This window comes from Neolamprologus multifasciatus, chromosome 16 (genome assembly GCF_963576455.1).
Source record: "Neolamprologus multifasciatus chromosome 16, fNeoMul1.2, whole genome shotgun sequence".
Classification (NCBI taxonomy): domain Eukaryota; kingdom Metazoa; phylum Chordata; class Actinopteri; order Cichliformes; family Cichlidae; genus Neolamprologus; species Neolamprologus multifasciatus.
The window spans coordinates 15,517,117-15,534,160 of NC_140454.1; the positions used below are offsets into that span (position 1 = coordinate 15,517,117).

The following is a 17,044-nucleotide window of genomic DNA, read 5'->3' on the forward strand; positions in this document are numbered from 1 at the left end:
TGATGTTGTAGTTGTTATTGTAAATGTTCTCAATGACATGTAAGCGCGCGCGCGCACACACACACACGCGCTCCCTCCGCCCGCTCCCACCAATCCAAACACATCCTCCAGCCTCGCGCCGTCACCGGGAGCTGGATCAGCAGGATCGGAACAATAGCATCCAGCACTGCGTCGACGCATATTCCGACATTTCTCTTTGTGCAAACGGACAAATCGTGAACATAACGGCGCTGCTGGACACCGGGAGGACGGTATGGGGGAGCACGCGGCGTTTCTGCTGTTACTCGTGGCGACCTTGACGCTTTCATCCGAGGTGAGTTTAGCGGAGAAACCGCAGCCTGTGGCGGCTAACCGTTACCTGGGCCAGACTCTTATGCCACCGTGGCTGTCAAACACTAACCCCGACACCCCCTCTCCATACACACGCCGTGTTAAATCTTCATAACGACTATTAAAAAATAACATATGCAGATTAGATGGAGTCATAACAACACGGCGTGGCTGCTAATGGATGACATAAGAGCTATTAGAAGGTGCTGCTGCCAAAGATAACGCGATGTAAGGGCTTGTGAGCGGCCCACGCAGCCTTTAATCCTATAAATGGATGCCCTCTGTTTTTAACAGAGGTGAACATATGCCCTGTGAATCCACCTTAATCGCAGACCTGCAGTGTACATACACAGAGTCGCTGCGCAAAATAAACCACCAAACCAGAAATGTCAGCAATGCTACCGCGGCCTACCGTTAGATGTCAGTGGTTGGTATCTTGGCCCTGTCATGTCGGATGTTATTAGTCACGGAGTGGTTTTTTTTTCATTCTTCTACTACTCATTAATGTTTGATCTTTACGTTAAGAGAAGTATTAACAGTTTAACCGCTACGCCTTTCGCCGGGTTATAGCACCGAGAAGGGTGTAGGGAGCTAACGGTGGCTAGCTTTTTTCTAGAAAATGACAACACAGCTGTAAATGTCAAGTCCACTGTTAAATACCTGGACGGATTTAAACCCAGTACCCTTCTAGAAAAACAAGAAGGGTTTATCATGTGTGTAAATAACCCAGCTGTGTCCGGTGACACCAGCCTTTTATTTATTTATTTTTATATAGCGTAGATAATGTCGCGCTGGGCCGCCTGGTCCAGCGGAGCTGCGGGGCGGTGAAACTGCTGAGGAGAATGGAAAAGGGATCCAGCCTTATTAGTTTCACACAAGCAAGATGGCGCCTGCAGCTTGGTGTTCCTCTGATGGACCACAGAGGAATATGTTGCCCAGGACAGCTGGGGAAAAAAGGATGAATGGGCACCTGTAAATCAATTAGTGCATTTTTCCTCATTGTCACGTTACATTCACAGCGAAGGGGCTGTTTTTCACACTGCAGGCTCACCAGCCCCTGTGTGTGGTGCAGTGAAAATGTCTCCACAGCAAAATTATGCGGTACACACTATCGACACCATACCCGTGTCTGTCGTGACATTTGATCTGCATTTGTTTTGTAACGTTGAAATCAGCATTGTGCTGCCTTTTACGCACCAAGCCTCCGGCGATATAGAGATTATAATTTTCCACGAGGTTTATCACGGTAAGCATACCGAGGATTGTTTTACTCTCTTGCCAGTTTAGTTTATCAGAGCACCCACAAGCCTAGTATGCTGTAGTGATTTCGCTTTCTCTCTTTTTGTTTTATTGTTGTTGTTGTTTTTGTCGTAATATGAAAAGGATATACAAGCCCTGCAGCACCAAAATACATTAAGTTATTTTAGGTTGGTTTACTAGTAACATGCGACTTCATGAAAAACTGGTTCAGGCTTAAATATGAAAACAGGCAGCGTCACTTTGAAAGACATAAATAAGTAATGGAGTATATGGTAGTGCTGTGATAATGCAAATTTGATATCGATGTGATACCAAGTAAATCAAGGGCCAGTATTGCCTATACTTTTAACCAGGGAAGGCAGTGTGTCATGATTTATCAGAGTCAGAGAGACTTTATTTATCCCCAAGGGGCAATTAAGATACAACAGAGCAGCATGGCGTTGAAGAACGCAAAACTGCTCAGCTGACTGACCGGTCGACCGCACGAGCAGCGACCCGGAACCAAACAACATGAGGAAAGACGAGGAGAACTCCCCCCAGACTGAGCTCCAACAGGAAATCAGTTTGAGAATGTGTGTGTGTGTGTGTGGGGGGGGGGGTGTTTCTGTGTCAGTGTACATGAGTATGTGTGCGTGTATGGGCTCAAATTGTGGTTCTAAATATTTTGTACTTGTAAATCAGGATTTGTATGTGTAAAAGGAATTTGTGTGTGCGTAAAAAAGATTTGTGTGTGGACTTAGCCAAAAAATACGTGTGAAACTGCATTCAAGTTTCAAGTTACAAGTATGAATTTTGACCCTATTTTTCTTCCTTCCTTCTGTTTGTCCAATGTCATGTCAATCACAAATTTAACTATCCAATCAGAGATCAGATGGGTTTGGCTATTGGAGGGGTGCTTTATGGAGCTTCAGGTCCTTGAAGGGAATAAATGCCCTTTTACATGCCAGCACAGCGTTTTCCTTCATCACCACAAAGGAAAACAGTCTGTGGTGGTCAGAGTTTTGTGTCACAGGTTTATGTGCTTAATACAGGGACCTCCAGAGCCTTTTCAACAGCGCTGCGGACCTGAAGAGGGGGGGATCAGTGTTGTGGAAATGACCGTCTTCACTAGTGGGGATAGTTACTAAGCTTTTTTCGTTATGAATGAGACTACATGTTTTTATTGAACATTTGAAGAACCAGCAAAAAACCTCAGAAACTCTTGTAGAGGACATAGAGTCAGAGATAGAAACGACAAGGAGCAGGTGCATCTAGTACAGGTAGAGCTGCTGCAAAAACCCACAGAGCTCAGCAGCTGGGTCAGCCCTGACTTTGTGTTAAACTCATCCTAAAGTAATAATGGTATTTCTAACCACTGATATACCACAACTTTATCCTTTCAATAGCTACTGAAAGTTAGGGGACCTAGCTTCTATCAGATATTTACATAGAGATCCTCTAGCTTCAAACTGTATTACCCTTCAAGGACCTGCAGTTCAAAAAAAGTGCCCCTCCGACAGACAAACCCATCTATTCTCTGATTGGATAGTTAAATTTGTGATTGACATGACATTGACCAACCAGATGAAAGGAAGAAAAATAGGGTCAAAATTCGTACTTGTAACTTGAAACAAATCTTTTTTACGCACGCACAAATTCTTTTTACACATACAATTCCTGATTTACAAGTACAAAATATTTATGACCACAATTTGAGCCCATACGTGTGTCTGTGTTTTCTCCGTGTTCAGCCAAGAGAAAGTCTCCCTTTACTCCGTTAGGCAAAAGTCCACAATCTTTGGTCAACGCGGGTGGCCTTGAAGGAAGTGGGAGAAAGTCACAAAAACAGTTTTGTTATCTAAGGGAGAATTTTGTTATTCCTATCAGCTTTTGCCTTGAGCATCCAGCTGGCACCAGAGGGCAGAATGAGGTGAGATTGTAGTTGTTTTGGTCAGTGCGAACAAACTGCATCCAATTTTGCAGTTGGTCTAATGTCCGTCACTGGCCACCAGGTCTCTCAATTCCCGTTGCAGTGTCACCTCAAGAGCTTATCCATGTTGCGTTCAATAAACACAGTCTGAGTACTCATAGCCCTGCCCATCGTCTATCATGTTGGCCAGCCTTATGGGATTTTTAACAGCTGTTGCCGCTTCTTGTTCTTCGATAAGCCAGGTCCGAGCCAGCTCCAGTCAGCCAGAACTCTGTTATCGTAGTTCTGAATTGGTAGATGTCGTTCAATGTCCTCCATCGAGAGTGTCGCCAGACACACGACGCAACGACCATCGAGTATCCGGCAGCAAACGTCTCCGCAGGACAATCGGGCTCTCCCAAGCCCCGGCTTCTTGCCGAGAAGAGGTTGCTTTATGATCGAAAGCATCATCAATCTGCAAATTGTACAATGCAATACAGTTTTATGTATATAGCAAATTTAAAATCAGAGGTAAACCAAAGTGCTTCACAAAATCCAGTAAAAGTAGTAGCAAAATGCAAATAAGCTAGCAGGTAGAAAGCATTGATTAATCAAGCATACAAGGTAAGCAGATATCAAAATAAAACTACAAAGGTAAAATCAATACAAAACATTGTTCAACAAAACAGAAGAAAAGGGGTTCCATGAGAGTACACTTACAAGAAGCGTACTCTAGATAGCCAGGAAGGCTAAACCAAATAGATACGTTTTCAATTGAGGTTTAAAAGTCTGGATCGAATCAGACACGCACATAGCTTGTGGGAGATTGTTCCAGATGTTAGGTGCAACTGGAGTGAAAAAACGGTCACCTCTGGTCTTTAGCTGTGACCTAGGTTGCACCAAGAGCAATAGGCCTGTTGATCTCAGTGCTCTCCTAGGAATATAGAGGCTGAGAAGATCAGTCAGATAGCTAGGTGCGATATTATTTATGATTTTAAAAGTAAGCAATAAGATTTTAAAATCAATGCGATATTTAATGGGAAGCCATTGTAGGTCACAGAGAATTGGGGTAATAGACTCAAACCTACCAGTTCCGTTTAAGAGGCGTGCCGCAGCATTTTGAGGAAGTTGCAGGCTATGTAGAAGGGCAGATTGGAGACCAGTGTATAGGGAATTGCAGTGGTCTAATCTAGATGTGACAAAGGCATGGATATGTTTTTCAAGATCCTCACGTGGTAATTATGGCTTGGCCTTAGAGATTAGACCTAGTTGGTAAAAACTAGGTTTAACTACAGAGGACACAAGAAGGATTTTGAACACATTTTGATGACCACTAAATGATGATTTTCACATCTTTCAGCTTTTCATGTATTTCGGACTGCTTTTTTGGGGTGAGACCTGAAATGCACATCTGCCCCTCTCTGAAGTGCTTTGGGTGAACTTCTGTTGTTTAAACGTGCTATAAGCTGGAATAAAGTAAATGTAACAGTCAACACAAAAGAGTTCAGACATTTTTTAAAATTAATATTTGAGCTTTATTCTTACATTTCCAAAAGAAAATATTTTTTAACACAATTCAGTGGGCTGTATACTGAACTCGGAGGGTAGAAACAAAGTATCGATCCTATCGCGCTAATATCGATCCAATACTAGTACCAGCGTTAGTATTGATGCTACAGATATTTGGAGCGAGACACCCACCTAGTATATGGGGTGAACAGCTACGAGTGGAATGATGTGCCCTTCAGCAGATGTTAAACCACACACACACATCCTCAGTTGATGTGCCCCAAAAAGATGTAATTAGAAATATAAATAAGTGAGTAATTGGGTAACATAATGCAGACCAGGCAGACCAGCTACTAGAAACAATGGGTTATGACATGCATATTCACAGGAGTCTAATTATGTGCTGTTATTCGCAGGCAAACACATCATAATGTCAGAATTAGTCATTTAATAATTGGCAACAGTTGGCTCGGAGGCTAGTGTTTTGTCAGTGTGCACCATCAGCTTTTTTGTGTTATCTGCCAGAAAATCAAGGCCCCACAAAGGCGAAAACACATCGAGACTTCCACCAATTGTGTCCCAAACAAAACGGATGGAAAAATATGCTGATAGCAGTATCCTATGAAATCGACTGCCAAACCCGGTTCTCTGGAAAGACATTATTTATACCTTATGGGTTTTTTTCGTAGCTAGAATTTAATACCTTGTAGATTACTTTTATTTTCCCTTCTGAACACTCCCATTGTACTTTAACTAATGGAGTAAAGCCAGACTTGACAGACAGATTAAAAAAACAGAAAATGTGCTGTTCTATGGCAGTAGTATTGTTGAGGAATTTAAAAGCATTCATCTTTATGACTTACTAATCTCACTACTTTATATTTGAAGTATGCAGTAGAATGACTTCAGAGGAACTTGGTGCATATAAGCTGCATGATGAGATATTTATGGATAAGCTATACTTTAGGGAGTTTGGCAGTTTTCGTTATTGTTCTGTTTTATACTTTTTCTCTGTCCAGGTGCCAGATGATGACTCGGTGGGTTTGCTAACCGAGCCCCAGGTGGCCATGTTCTGCGGGAAGCTCAACATGCACATCAATGTGCAGAGCGGCAAATGGGAGTCCGACCCTTCCGGTACCAAGAGCTGCATTGGCACCAAGGAGGGCATCCTGCAGTACTGCCAGGAGGTATTTCAACCGAGTAAAACAGCACTGCAGAGAGAGAGAGGTATGAAGTATTGCAGCAATAACATTCAAATCTCCCATGTTTGCACAGGTGTACCCAGAGCTGCAGATTACAAATGTTGTGGAGGCCAACCAGCCTGTCAGCATCTCCAACTGGTGCAGGAAGGACCGCAGGCAATGCCGCAGTCATGCACATATCGTGGTGCCACACCGCTGTCTGGGTGAGCTTTTTTTAGTCCCTTTGTTACTGAGTGTGTTTGTGCATGGTTGCGTCTTTAAAAGTGTACAATACATGCAAAAAGATGTATTTCTGTTGCAGTAGGAGAGTTTGTGAGTGACGCCCTGCTCGTTCCCGACAAGTGTAAGTTTCTGCACCAGGAGCGTATGGATCAATGTGAGAGCCACCTGTACTGGCACACTGTAGCCAAAGAGGTGAGGAGGGGGGCTTTTTGTGTCTGTTTGCTTCCCTCATTGTCCTTCTGGTTCTGTGGTAGCGCCACTGTATGACTCAGTGCTGTCAGTCTTCCCTGGCACTTTCTTCTGAGTTATTCTTGTCCTTTTCTGTGCCGTTTATATTCAGTAAATCATAGTTCAGGTTTCTGGGTTTGCCGCAATTAGCTCTCATAAGGATTAAACCGATTGAATATTATGGTGTTTGATTTTGGATGCTGTGTGCTGTTAAAATTAGTACTGCGGAGACCGCTCCATGAATCTCCACGACTACGGGATGCTGCTGCCATGTGGTATAGACCGTTTTCGAGGGGTGGAGTTTGTGTGCTGCCCGGCCTGGGCTGAACAGGAGTCAGACAGCGCACAGCTTCAGGGGGAGGAATCCGATGTGTGGTGGGGCGGAGCTGAGAGTGAATACTCTGATAACAGGTACGATCACAGGTGGACTTTGACTCGTTTCTGTGCACGCCTGTTGATACAAAGGCTGAACCAACCGTTCTGACCGCAGCATGACCCGCCCAACGGACATACAGCTGGCTGCCAGGGAGGATGACGAGGATGTGGACGAAGAGGTGGAAACTTTTGAAAGGGATGACAACGGGGATGGAGAAGAAGATGACGAGGAAGTCGATATGACGGATGACCGAGATGGCGATGAGCCCAACACTAATATCGCCATGACAACAACGACAACCACTACCACTGAGTCAGTTGAAGAGGTCGTTAGAGGTGAGAAATGAAGCAGTTCTGCCCTCTTCTCACTCTCCTTAAGTTTTTTGTTTGTTTGTTTTTTGTTCATGGTTTGATTTCCATCATGTGTCGCTATGTTGAGTTCCTTCTGTCTCCCATAAAATTCCAAACCTCACCTTTTGCATTCATGTTTAATTTGCCTATGTGTACATGTCTCAGCGGTTTGTTGGGCTCGTGCTGAGTCAGGCCCATGTCACGCCATGCTGGAGCGTTGGTACTTCATGCCTGAGACGGGCCGCTGCGCCCCCTTCTTGTTTGGGGGCTGTGGGGGCAACAGGAATAACTTTGAGTCGGAGGAGTACTGCCTCGCTGTCTGCAGCAGCTCGTGTAAGTCCCGGGACTGAAGCTACAACCTGAAGTGTCCACATCAGGAGCCTGATTCCTGTCCTCAGGCTGCTGCAGACTGTTTCTCTGGCTCGCTCGTTCTTTCTGTCTCTCACTGACCTTACCGTCTGAGGCCTGTTAACCTTTCAGAGCACTGACAACTGGCTGTAGTTTCATTCATTTCATCATTTTTTCCATCAAGATAGAAACTGTATTTTTGAATTGGAAAGCAAAAGTAGACACAAGAAGAAAAAAAAGAGGGCCACAACATTACAAGGCTGTGAGCAAACCTAGTTCAAAAGGACCAAATCATTGTTAGTTCTACCTGAGGAGAAAAATCTTTCAAAAGTGAAAATGTGGCACACATACAGTGTACCAAATAACTGCTGACACTCTGGGGAATATTGCTCATTTTGTTTTTTAGGTAAAAAGAGAAACCCCCCCCCCCCAACACTAACATTAACCCTCTCAGGCTCAAATTAAACTTTTTGTTGCTAACGCACAACCAAGTCCTGCAGTGGTACTTCTGAGTAAAAAAACCTCATAAAATATGTATGTGGGGTAATCAGGTTGTTCGTTTTTAACTGTTGCAAATCGGCAACGCCTGCCTCGAGAGGGTTAAGCTGCTGCCAGAGGCGAGTCTGCTTATGCTTCGCTAACAGGCTAAAACAGAGAGATAGAGCAGGCCTGATGAGTTTTACATTAAGATATGATGAGATGAGGGTATTCAGGGTTAAAGTTAAAAACTGGACTTTGTTTGAAGTCTCTAAAAAAACCCCAAAGGTGCCATTAAGGGCAAAGATAAATAGTGGGTTACACTTTGTTACAGAGTTCACTGTAGCACACGCGGTTCAAACACAGCGTTAAACAAACACACGTGGGGTTTTTGGCTAAGAGTGCAGCTCAAATGTTTACATAATTTTCATTAACATTCTTTTGTGTTCTTAGCAGCTTGCACAATAGTGTACTCACCCTGTGGTAGCTCGATGTTGAAATACATCCTTGCTGGCGTTAACAACAGATAACGTGGCATGTAGATTTTTTTTTTTTTTTGAAATCCTATTTTCCTAGTTAGTTTTAATGTGTGAAATCCTACAAATCAAATTAATTTGCATTGAAAAGTGACTTTAACATTATATAAGTAATATTGTTAACATGTTAGCAGGCTTCTCAGATCTGTGATTTCACTGCTTCTTTGCAATTCAGATACCTCTTTATGAGAACTCCCTTATAAATCAAACCCATATATGAAATATGAAAAAAATTAATTTAATTATTTAAATAGGCTGATTACTCCCTGAAACCTCTGGACACTGTGGGTTTAAGCAAATCATTAAAACAGGGTTAATTCTGCTTAATTAGAATGATAAACGAGGGATTCAATTAAGATAAACTGCAGTTTTATTATTTCGTGACTCAGTGCCAGCAGTGTTTTTTTTGTTTAGTTTAGTTTAGTTTTTTAAATCCTACTGGCCAACAGGAGAGTTTCCATGGTGCAGAGTGGCCATGACACAGTCGTTTACCTCCAAACCATTTAATCACTCATTGAATCATTTCTAACCCGCACCGCCGTCATAACAGTGTGAAGACCCAACGGTGAATGCCACCTTGTGTCTGCATGCGTTTCTATACCCGTGTGTGTCTGCATGCTTCACACTGCAGTGTGTGTTTGTAAAAAAAAAAAAAAAGAATAAAAAAATTGTGCCTGCATCTCTGTAGTAGTGAAGATTGCATCGGTGTGTCTTAACCAGATGAGTGTGCTGGTGGTGTGTGTGTGGAAAAAGGGAATGCACTCTTTTAAGTTTTAAGCTGGTTTCCGTTTCCTCACAGCGAATTCATCAGCGATACAGTCGGCCCTCATTCTGACTCAGCAGTTCTTATCTCCATGGTCCCACATTCAACAGACACACAAAAACTGTGGGAAACACTTCACTTTCTGTCCCCTGAAATCCTGCTTATCTCTTATGTAAATATTTACATACAATTTCCATTAATTTTCTGTGTGTACCTAATCTCTCAAGTCCCTAACCCACCCTTTCATCAAACAAGTGGAATCGTTTATAACTGAATGCATTGTGGGTTTCCAGCCGACCGATTTCAGTGTTTTTTCTGCATTTAAACATCTGTCTATCTCTGTTCTGGGCCTCAGTTTGCTTTCAACTGCTCTGTGTTTAATTCCCGTCTCCCCGTACTCTCATCCAGTACCAACAATGGCCCCCAGTCCTCCAGACGCTGTGGATCGCTACCTGGAATCACCCGGTGACGACAGCGAACACACAGACTTCCAGAAGGCCAAAGAAAGCCTGGAAGCCAAACACCGTGAAAAGATGTCCCAGGTGTGTGTTTGTGTGTTTTCTTATCGTAAGCATTCCTCTCAATGTGATGTAGACCAGCGGTCCCCAACCTTTTTTGCGCCACGGACCGGTTTATGCCCGACAATATTTTCACGGACCGGCCTTTAAGGTGTCGCGGATAAATACAACAAAATAAAACTAGTACCAGTACCGAAAAAAAGAAGATGACACACGTGAAAAGACCCAGGAAAACCGAGTTAACGATAAAAACGATAACAAAATAACGCTGAAAACCAATTAAAACCCTGAAAACCATACATTTCACACCTGAACCTCAACTCTCGCGGCCCGGTACCAAACGACTCACGGACCGGTCTGAGGCATGGGGGTTGGGGACCGCTGATGTAGACCATGACAGAAGCTTAAACGTCTTGCTTTTTCTGTCAATCTGACACTTCAGGTTATGAAGGAGTGGGAGGAGGCTGAGAGGCAGGCCAAGAATCTGCCTCGTGCAGACAAGAAAGCAGTCATCCAGGTAGGAATCAGGCCACAGTGTCTGCTGTAAATGTCTAATTGCCAAAAAGAGTTACATTACATACATATACATTACATAACTGAGATTTATATTATCCTGGACAAATTTGGCAAAAGTTTAAGAGAAATAGAATTTTGAGTTTCTTGGTTACGGGTGCATTTATAAGGGAGATTACATTTAAAGCCAGTTAAGTGAGTTATTATATCTTAATTAACCCTAATGAATTGAATGGATTTAAATGTCCATGGAGTTTGCGACAGGGAGATAAAAATAAGATTTAATAATTGTAATTGACGATGTGTCAGCTGATATTCTGAAAAGGGTCAGCGAGAGGTTCATCTTACACTTGAGCAGTAAAAGGACGATGGGGTGTTGTCGTCATCCCGATGGGTGGCTAGGCGAGCAGCATGGACATCTAAGTTTATGAACAAGACAATTCAAGAATGAGGCAGCTTAAAATTTGAAAATTGATACCATATGTGCATCTACTAAAATACTTGACCTCAAGGTCCACATGTCAAGTCTTCTGAAAATCTTGTAAATGTGATAACTCAAGAAGGCTGAGGAGTAGCATTGGAGGCCGTCAGTATTTTTAACCCTGTAGAATACATTTCAGATAAATAAATGATGATGGCCAATATCAGCCTGTGATACTTGTTAGCCAATATATCTGTCAGGCCTGAGGTAGAAAGTGTATCATTGTATTTAAAGGTGGAAATAAGGCAGACCTCTTCTTTCCAAACACATGTTTCTACCGTATTGCCGTGTGGGTATTTGTTCATATACTGACTGTGTAAAAAGTACTGTATCTGCAGCACTTCCAGATAAAGGTGGAGACTTTGGAGCAGGAGGCAGCGGGGGAGAGGCAGCAGCTGGTGGAAACCCACATGGCCCGGGTGGAAGCTCTGCTGAACAGCCGCCGACGCCGGGCTCTCGAAAATTACCTAAGCGCCCTGCAGGCCAATCCTCCACGGGTACGCGCACGTCCCCACACACCTAACAACATCCTAATAACAGGAACACTACATTGATTTAATACTCTAAATTGGTGCCAAACAGTTTCGATCAATGAGTCTTTTGAGGTTGTTTATCAGCAAGGCGCACATGTTTAAGAAGTGTATCCAACGGGTTATAATTCCACTTATTACATAACCCTGTGTCACCACCAGTCCCGTCAAGTTTTGAGCCTGCTGAAAAAGTACATCCGTGCAGAGCAGAAGGACAGGCAGCACACGCTGAAGCATTATGAGCACGTCCACACAGTCGATCCCAAGAAGGCTGCTCAGATCCGCCCTCAGGTATCTGGATCAAACAGTCAAAGTCTTTGAGCATCATAAAAATAAGTTACGGCTTTTAAAATGGACACAATCACAAAGTGGGCTTTTTTCTCATCTCCAGGTGTTGACTCATCTTCGTGTCATTGATGAGAGGATGAATCAGTCGTTGGGTCTGCTCTACAAGGTGCCAAGTGTGGCAAATGAGATCCAAAACCAAGTCGGTATGTGTTTATTCACGTCTTATTCTTAAAAGTCAAAGGTTGAGGACACTAATCACAGTAAATCCCCGAAACATCTATTACTGAGAATTCATCCAAATGTCATTTGTAGCCTCCAGTGCCTCACTGGTTTTAGGCAGTTGGTAGTAAAATTATGTCATAGGTTGCGAAATCTGTGAAAGTATTCTTGTTGTTTTATTCACATGCTAAACGCGATTGCTGACTCAGCAAGGGTTACAAGTGCTCAGCAAAAGGCATTATTTTGACAGTCCTATTAAATGCTGTTTTGTTGCCTTCAGAATGGGGAAAACCTTCCACCTGTCAGCACTTGTCTTACTTGGCACATAATAGCATGTTTTTTTTAATTGTTGTGAAAGCCAATGACTAAAGTTTTTCACTTATATTTTATGTTTTTTGTTTGTTTGTTTGGTTTGTTTGACGGGGCAGTTTACCTGCTGGGAGAAAGTCTTTCTCAATTCGTTCCTAAGGCATGCTGTTCAGGCAGAGACCAGTGCTTAGTGGGTGAAAGGGACCATGCTGGGACAGAATGTAATATTAAAAAGAAATAAAGGCGACCATGCTTCACCGAAAGACTGATAGCTTAGTTTTGATTTGGGTTTTAACCAAGAAAGGTGAAGCAGAGGAGATCTCATGTAGATATGCCAGTTACAGCATGAGGTGTGTACCAACTCCTACAGATTATATGTAACTGCAAAAGCCTGTATTTGACAATGGCAGAAATGTGAATATGTCTTTCATCATTAGTGTAGGGCAAAGCATAAGTCCAGCCACAATGACAGTAATATTCAACGGACAGTCTCAGCTCATAAAAGAGAGCGAAAAAGTCAGATAATAAATGTTGCATCTTTCATCAGGTTTTTTCAGTTCCCCTGGTTCACTGTTGTAGTCCACTACAGATGGCTACATATCGAATCAGACCAGTTCTGGCCGTTATTAAGAAAACAAGTGTAATTGCGTTCATCAAAAAATGCAATTACACTTGCGTGTCCCACAAAGTGTGGGAAGCTTGTCTTTTAGGCCCCAAGGTCCCAAGATTCATTCCCTCTACCTGTCCCAAAGGGTCATGTAGAATTTGGAATTTCCTCCTGAAATAAGCGAGAATCAACTAAAACTTCATAAATTTAAGGCAATTTTTAAATTCCTCGGATGCAAATGTTTCGCCTGAGTATTATTACCTTCGTTTCCAGCATTAGACAGTTACTTTTACTGAGGTATTCATTTTTTATTGACAACGAAGTTTATAAATTTTGGTTGTTTCTCTGTTTTTATGTATGTTTATTTTCTAATTGCATGTACTTAACTGTTGTTATGCATGTGCTGCTACTTTGGGCAGCATATGTAAAAAGAGATCTTATATTGTCCTGATTAAATATAAAACTTGAGATTATACAATCTGTGTTATGCAACAACCATCCAAACCACACTTATTCAGTACCCTTTAACTCCCTGTAGTGTGAATTAAAGCGATGCTTTTAACATGTGTTTGAAGTCCACTGATTACAGGACACTAAAACACTGATAATGCAGTTTTATTCCACCACGATTACTTTCACCACTTTAGGCTATTGTGTAGCCTTGATTTGTTTTTCTCTCTAACCGCCACATTCCTTTCTCGGATTTGTCATCACTTAACCATCTGGTTCATTCTCATTTTGTTCCTTTTCTTTGTAGCAATTATAATGCAGCGAGTTCAGGCGGAGCTGTTTCAGCAAGTCTCTTCACTGCAGAGCGATGGTCGGGTGAGTCAAGTTGCACCAACTCACAAATGCAAAGTCTTCTTTGTGAATGTGGAGTTTCTGGCATAAATATTGGAATCACATAGACTGACACGACAAAACAAAGTCACTGTAACCACTGACGTGATGGGAGTGTAGTGTAATTAAAGCGATTAACAAAGAAAAGGATGTTGTGATACTGCGCCTGTTTAAATGAGGTTTTATTAGTGATCTTTTCCACATAGTCATCATAATTTGATCGGGTTGTAAATAAAAAGGCCACCCACACGCCACGTATCCTGATTAACATTCCTCTGTGTTTGCAGATGGATGGCAGGGTGAGTTATGGCAACGACGCTCTGATGCCTGATCAGGCCTACAGCTCGGCTCCTATGGACCCTGGCCTGGATGGGCTGGGGTTCATTCACCCTGAGAGCTTCAATCAGCCCAACACAGAGAACCACGGTAACACACACTACATTTTGTGAAATAAATTGAATATTATTAACTTTTTTAAAATGTGGTTTGATATTGAATATTTTTGTTTCTGTAGTTGAACCCGTCGATGCTCGTCCAATTCCAGACAGAGGACTCCCCACACGACCTGGTATGTATGTGAAGTCCAAACGGAAACACAAGTACATACTTACATCCTCACTCGTATACATTTACTGCATATTAAGGACAGGTTTCAAAATTCAGGTCATTTCTAACATTGCACTTGCCAGACCTCATGCTAAGAGTCAGTCGAAACAGCAGCACAGGTGCAGCTTGTGCTCCTCTTAAGCAGATGAGAGAAGGAGACTGAGAGAGACCTCAGGGAGTATGAACATAATATAACACTGACTGTATTCAGTTTCATTCAATTCCTGTTATTTAATAAGCACCAGTTCAACAACAGTTATTATAAGGTGCTTTATACTATATGAAAAAGAGCCTACGATATTAGAGAGAATCCCCTGTGAGGACACACATGATGAAGAGACCTCTGGCAGAACCAGGCTAAAGGAGGGGGAAGCATTCTGGCACGATTGGTTTGGGGATGAGGGAAATGAGAGGAGGAAGAAGAGTGGCGTCTAAAAGCATCAGGAGCGAAAAGCTAACCTTAAATGAGTGATTTTAAACTGTTAGTTGGAGAGCTGAAAGACAGCAATAAGTTATTACAGTTTCCTGAGTCTTTATAATTCCACTAAAGCTTTCAGGCTTTCTTTAATATTAGGTTGTAGATCCTTGATCCTTTTGGAAAAAAAACATTTAGTGTTTGATAGAGAAGTGTCTCATAGATAAACATAAGTGAGCTCCATAACAGCAGCGACATCATCATAATCGGAGCACCACAGTGTGACAGGAGACTCACACCTAATGATGGTGGGATCATGAGGTGAGAAGAATATCTGAGAAATTTTTAAAAATGTGGTACCCTGTACTCCTGACATTATGGTAGTAACTCATATTTCCTATAAAAAGGGTGAGATAGAGTAGACCGTCACACACACGTTCTCATAACACTAAACACACAAACAAGATACTGGGCAGTAAAGTGATTGAAATACTCTACAATGTTACAATAATAAGTGGTGTGTATATGTCCATATCAAAGTGTTGCAACATCTGCACAAAGCTGTTGTAATCCTTTCCTGTAAACGATTTGTATTTGAATCACACGCAAGTTTTCTATCAGTTGCTGTGGGTGAAGGATTAATGATTATAATTGGATAATAGCAGTTGACGCTTATGCCAAATAAAAACATCTCAAAAGTACAAGGCAGGTCTATCCAGTTTTGAGATTCATTTGAGATGTGGTTGGCTCCTGGGTTTCGATGAGACTCTTTTAAGTGTCCTTTGATCCACCAAAAATTGTTCAACTACTTGATAGATTAATACGGAGGCAAATAATTGCACATACTCTGAGGACTTTACAGGAATCCAGTGTCAAATGAAATCACCTCCTCCCGCTGTTTGTGTATTAAAGGACAGTTTGGGGTTTTATTTCACCTCTAAATTTCTTTCCACTGCTTCATTTCCTATAAGACTAAGGATAAGAATCTTTTTTTTTTTTTTTTTTTATCCCAGAGGGAAATTCATGTCTTAAATAGCTCATCTGCTATTTGGATGAGAATTAAAAGGCCTGATGGCTGTGGGTGCAAATGATTTTCTGTTTCTCTCCGTTTTAGGAGAGATGCAGAAATCCATGTGCTCAATTTCTGGGATTAATTTGGGTAATTGATTCTGTGGTTTCAGTGTCTGCCCTGAAGCCGGAGGAGATGCCAGAAGTGCGGATGGAGACTGAAGAGAGGCAGAGTGCTGGATATGAAGTTTATCATGAAAAACTGGTAGGAAAACCAGCAAACCCAGTCATCAAATATCATCTCCTTCAGGGATTTATGACTGACTTAATATTATTATTTTTTTTAATGTCAGGTGTTTTTCGCTAATGACGCTGGATCCAATAAAGGCGCCATTATCGGGCTGATGGTTGGTGGGGTGGTCATAGCAACAGTCATCGTCATTACCTTGGTGATGCTGAGGAAGAAACAGTACACTTCAATTCACCACGGTGTGATCGAGGTAAAAGGCTCACCAGTTTGTGCTCATAGATCAAACATGGTTCGCGTGTTAGTAACTCCTCCTCCTCTTGTCCAAAGGTGGATGCAGCTGTGACACCAGAGGAGCGTCACCTGGCCAAGATGCAGCAGAACGGCTACGAGAATCCCACCTACAAATTCTTCGAGCAGATGCAGAACTAAAGAGCTGCACAACAACATTTCCTCGACCCCCCCCCCCCCCCCCCCCCCCCCCCACAGTGTCGGCCTGCGCTCTGTTCTATTCAGCTCCTTTGCCCTCAGCCCCAGCACCTTCAGCGCCCTGTTCAGGAGGTGAAGGGTGTGAGGATGACTGCATAGCCTGATTTGTGTCTTTGAAAGTAAGGAAAGGAGAAATTTTTGTCAGGGGTTTGGGCCAAAGAAAACTGATATGGAACAAAGCCTCCTTAAATCCCTTGATTGTACAGAGCTAAGCATTACCCAGCAGCTCGGTTAGACAAAGGTACCCTGTTACACCTACACATTTCAGTCAGCCCCTGGAGTTCTCATAGCATTTATACTGGAAAACCCCCCGTCGACTGTTTATACAACATCACGGCAGTAAGACACCCACAGCCAAAACTTGTAATTTACCAATTACTTCCTCACTGCTCCTCAAACCGGTCCGACGAGAGCTCTCAGAGCGACCCGTCGCACGAATATAGTGTTTCAGGTTTATTTTTCAAAAAAATGAAGAAAAAAAATAC

At 42.5% G+C, this 17,044-nt stretch overlaps 1 protein-coding gene and 1 long non-coding RNA gene across 4 annotated transcripts; both read left to right on the forward strand.

Moving 5' to 3' along the window:
• Positions 1-109: 109 nt before the first annotated feature.
• LOC146500518 (amyloid-beta A4 protein-like) lies at positions 110-16,534 on the forward strand. Of its 3 annotated transcripts, none has more exons than XM_085135074.1 (18): positions 110-313; positions 6,007-6,174; positions 6,263-6,392; positions 6,494-6,603; positions 6,860-7,050; positions 7,130-7,350; positions 7,531-7,698; positions 9,898-10,031; positions 10,450-10,524; positions 11,340-11,498; positions 11,694-11,822; positions 11,923-12,022; positions 13,712-13,779; positions 14,082-14,220; positions 14,309-14,362; positions 15,997-16,088; positions 16,177-16,323; positions 16,401-16,534. In XM_085135074.1, exons 1-18 carry the CDS (start codon positions 254-256, stop codon positions 16,500-16,502), a joined length of 2,247 nt encoding a protein of 748 aa, XP_084991200.1. In that variant the 5' UTR covers positions 110-253; the 3' UTR covers positions 16,503-16,534. The 3 variants fall into 3 exon arrangements, with proteins under 3 accessions (XP_084991200.1, XP_084991199.1, XP_084991201.1); XM_085135073.1 differs by having other exon boundaries at positions 111-313; positions 6,491-6,603; XM_085135075.1 differs by lacking the exon at positions 7,531-7,698 and having other exon boundaries at positions 112-313; positions 6,491-6,603.
• LOC146500519 (uncharacterized) lies at positions 1,773-2,570 on the forward strand. Its single transcript, XR_014869762.1, has 2 exons — positions 1,773-2,162; positions 2,204-2,570. It is a non-coding gene; the product is annotated as an uncharacterized LOC146500519 (long non-coding RNA).
• Positions 16,535-17,044: the final 510 nt, after the last annotated feature.